Source organism: Dermacentor silvarum, chromosome 3 (genome assembly GCF_013339745.2).
Source record: "Dermacentor silvarum isolate Dsil-2018 chromosome 3, BIME_Dsil_1.4, whole genome shotgun sequence".
Classification (NCBI taxonomy): Eukaryota; Metazoa; Arthropoda; class Arachnida; order Ixodida; family Ixodidae; genus Dermacentor; species Dermacentor silvarum.
This window is the reverse complement of record NC_051156.1, coordinates 196,180,553-196,182,578: the sequence shown is the minus strand read 5'-3', so window position 1 is coordinate 196,182,578 and position 2,026 is coordinate 196,180,553. Positions and strand designations below refer to the sequence as shown.

Sequence of the window (2,026 nt, the reverse complement as noted above, 5' to 3'; positions counted from 1 at the left end):
GCACACGCCGTGCCCGAGCCCGGCCCGAGCCCGTGAAAAAAACACCGCATATCCACGGGGTGAATGATGATGAGTGGGCGAAGCTCCGGAGGGAATCATCGGTAAACCGTGAATCTTCCGTGTAATTCGCCCAGTCTCGCCGCACTAAATCGAACGATTGACTTCCACCAATGACACGCGCCATATGTGACGTCATTCCTATTTTATAACAGCGCCCTTCATTATAATTGCACCATCTCCCGCTTAAGGGGACGCTAGCACAAACGCGTTAGAAACGTGCAGTACTCTAAGGAGAAGAGGCCACAGCGTCTTACGCAGCCGTTTACACATGCCGGAACGTGCACCGCGTTTGCCGACGCCATCAGCGTTTATGAATACGGGGGTAAGGCGGAGGCCCACAGCGTCTTACACCAGCTTCTTGCACGGGCCGTAACACGCTAGCACAAACGCGTTAGAAACGCGCAGTCTTTCGTTAATGTTGGGTATTTATTGCCATCGGGGTGCGTCTATCCATGTGCGCTTCGTGGCGTAGTGGGGCGTCGGCGTTCGGCGTTCGCAGCGTTCGGACGTGTCATCATGTGCTCCCTTGTAGGGGAGGTTTCAGCGGCCCGTGTGGGCCGCGGTATCAGGTGTACTGAAAAGCCGGCTGAAGATTACCAGGTTGTTCTGCCTCATCTGCCCACAGGTGTGTCTGTTTTAAACACGGTGTTTTTGCATGGTGATGTAAAAGCCAGGCCATATCGAGTCGAGCATGTCCGAGACAGCCTTGCGCGTCTCTCACTGCTGCCGGAAGTGGTTGCCCTCGGGGCATACCAAATGAATCACCTGTGGGCAGTGACGTTTAAGGATGAGGAAGGCAAGAAGAAGATATTAGCGGCAGATGCGTTCAACGTTAAAGATCACCGCTGCATGGTCATCGACCCACGCGATCAAGGTGTCCGACTGAAGCTTTACTGGCTGCTTCATGGCGTACCGGACGATGACGTGCGAGTGGCTTTGGCGCCGTTTGGAAAAGTTACGGAAATCAGCAGAGACAAGTGGAAGGTCAAGAGATGCATCGACAAAGGATCAACAACCCGCTCGGTGACGCTGAAATTAAAGGTGGGCGTTACAGTGGATGACCTTCCTCACCAGCTGCGTGTTGCCGAAGACATGGCGCTCGTCTTCGTTCCTGGCAGAGCGCCGCTCTGCCTCCGATGCCGTGGCACCGGACACATCCGACGAGAGTGCCGCGTTCCACGATGTGGGATCTGTCGGCGCTTCGGCCACGATGACTCCCAGTGCGTGCGTTCTTATGCCAGCGTTACAGGCCCACTCCGTAGCGACGTTGTGTCAGAACACCTGATGGACGCCGCCGACGCCGAAGAAGCTAGCAGGGAATACAACGACGGCGCGAAGACTGCTGCAACGCCCCCTGAAGCTTCTTCAGGAGCTGTTCAGGAAGCGAATGGTGGTGCCGAGCCCTCGGCTGCAGCATCGGAAACGATGCCAGAGACTACAACAGATGACGCGGAATCGAAGGCCGCAAACACGTTATTGTCAGTAGCGCAAGACGCCGACCAGGAGGTAACGGACGCCGAGATGCTCACGACCGGAAGCGTCGCTGCAAAGCGGCCTTACGAAGACTCCGACAACATAGGGAAAGCGAGTGCGTCCGGCACCGGCGAGCCTCCAACGAAGGCGTCGACTGGGCGGCGGTCTTCGGTTCAACCGAAGCCAAAGTTGCCGCCTGACCGTAGGGTGAACCCTACAACGCCTCCGCACTAGCGGAGGTGACGTTCCAGACGACTTCAACGAGGATGCCAAGAAACCCACTGTTGCGATGTGAGTAGGACGCCTGGCCAAGCAACCTCCATGAAATGGCGACTAACTTTCAATCTAGCCTTCGCGTTGCGACATTGAATGTGAGAGGACTGTGTTCGCGCAGGAGGCAATGTCAGATTAGTCGCACTCTTTTGGAAAATGACGTTGACCTTCTGGCTGTACAAGAAACAAAAATTGAAAGTGAGGAGCAAACAGAACAAAT

General features: G+C 55.6%; 1 protein-coding gene across 1 annotated transcript; it reads left to right on the top strand.

Moving 5' to 3' along the window:
• The first annotated feature begins 576 nt into the window (after nt 1-576).
• LOC119445122 (uncharacterized) lies at nt 577-1,767 on the top strand. The gene has a single exon (XM_037709444.2). The coding sequence runs from the start codon at nt 577-579 to the stop codon at nt 1,765-1,767; it is 1,191 nt and encodes a 396-aa protein (XP_037565372.1).
• The last annotated feature ends 259 nt before the right edge of the window (nt 1,768-2,026 follow it).

What these genes read in the sequence shown, in the direction of transcription:
- LOC119445122 (XM_037709444.2), top strand. Translation starts at nt 577, where the DNA reads ATGTGCTCCCTTGTAGGGGAGGTTTCAGCGGCCCGTGTGGGCCGCGGT.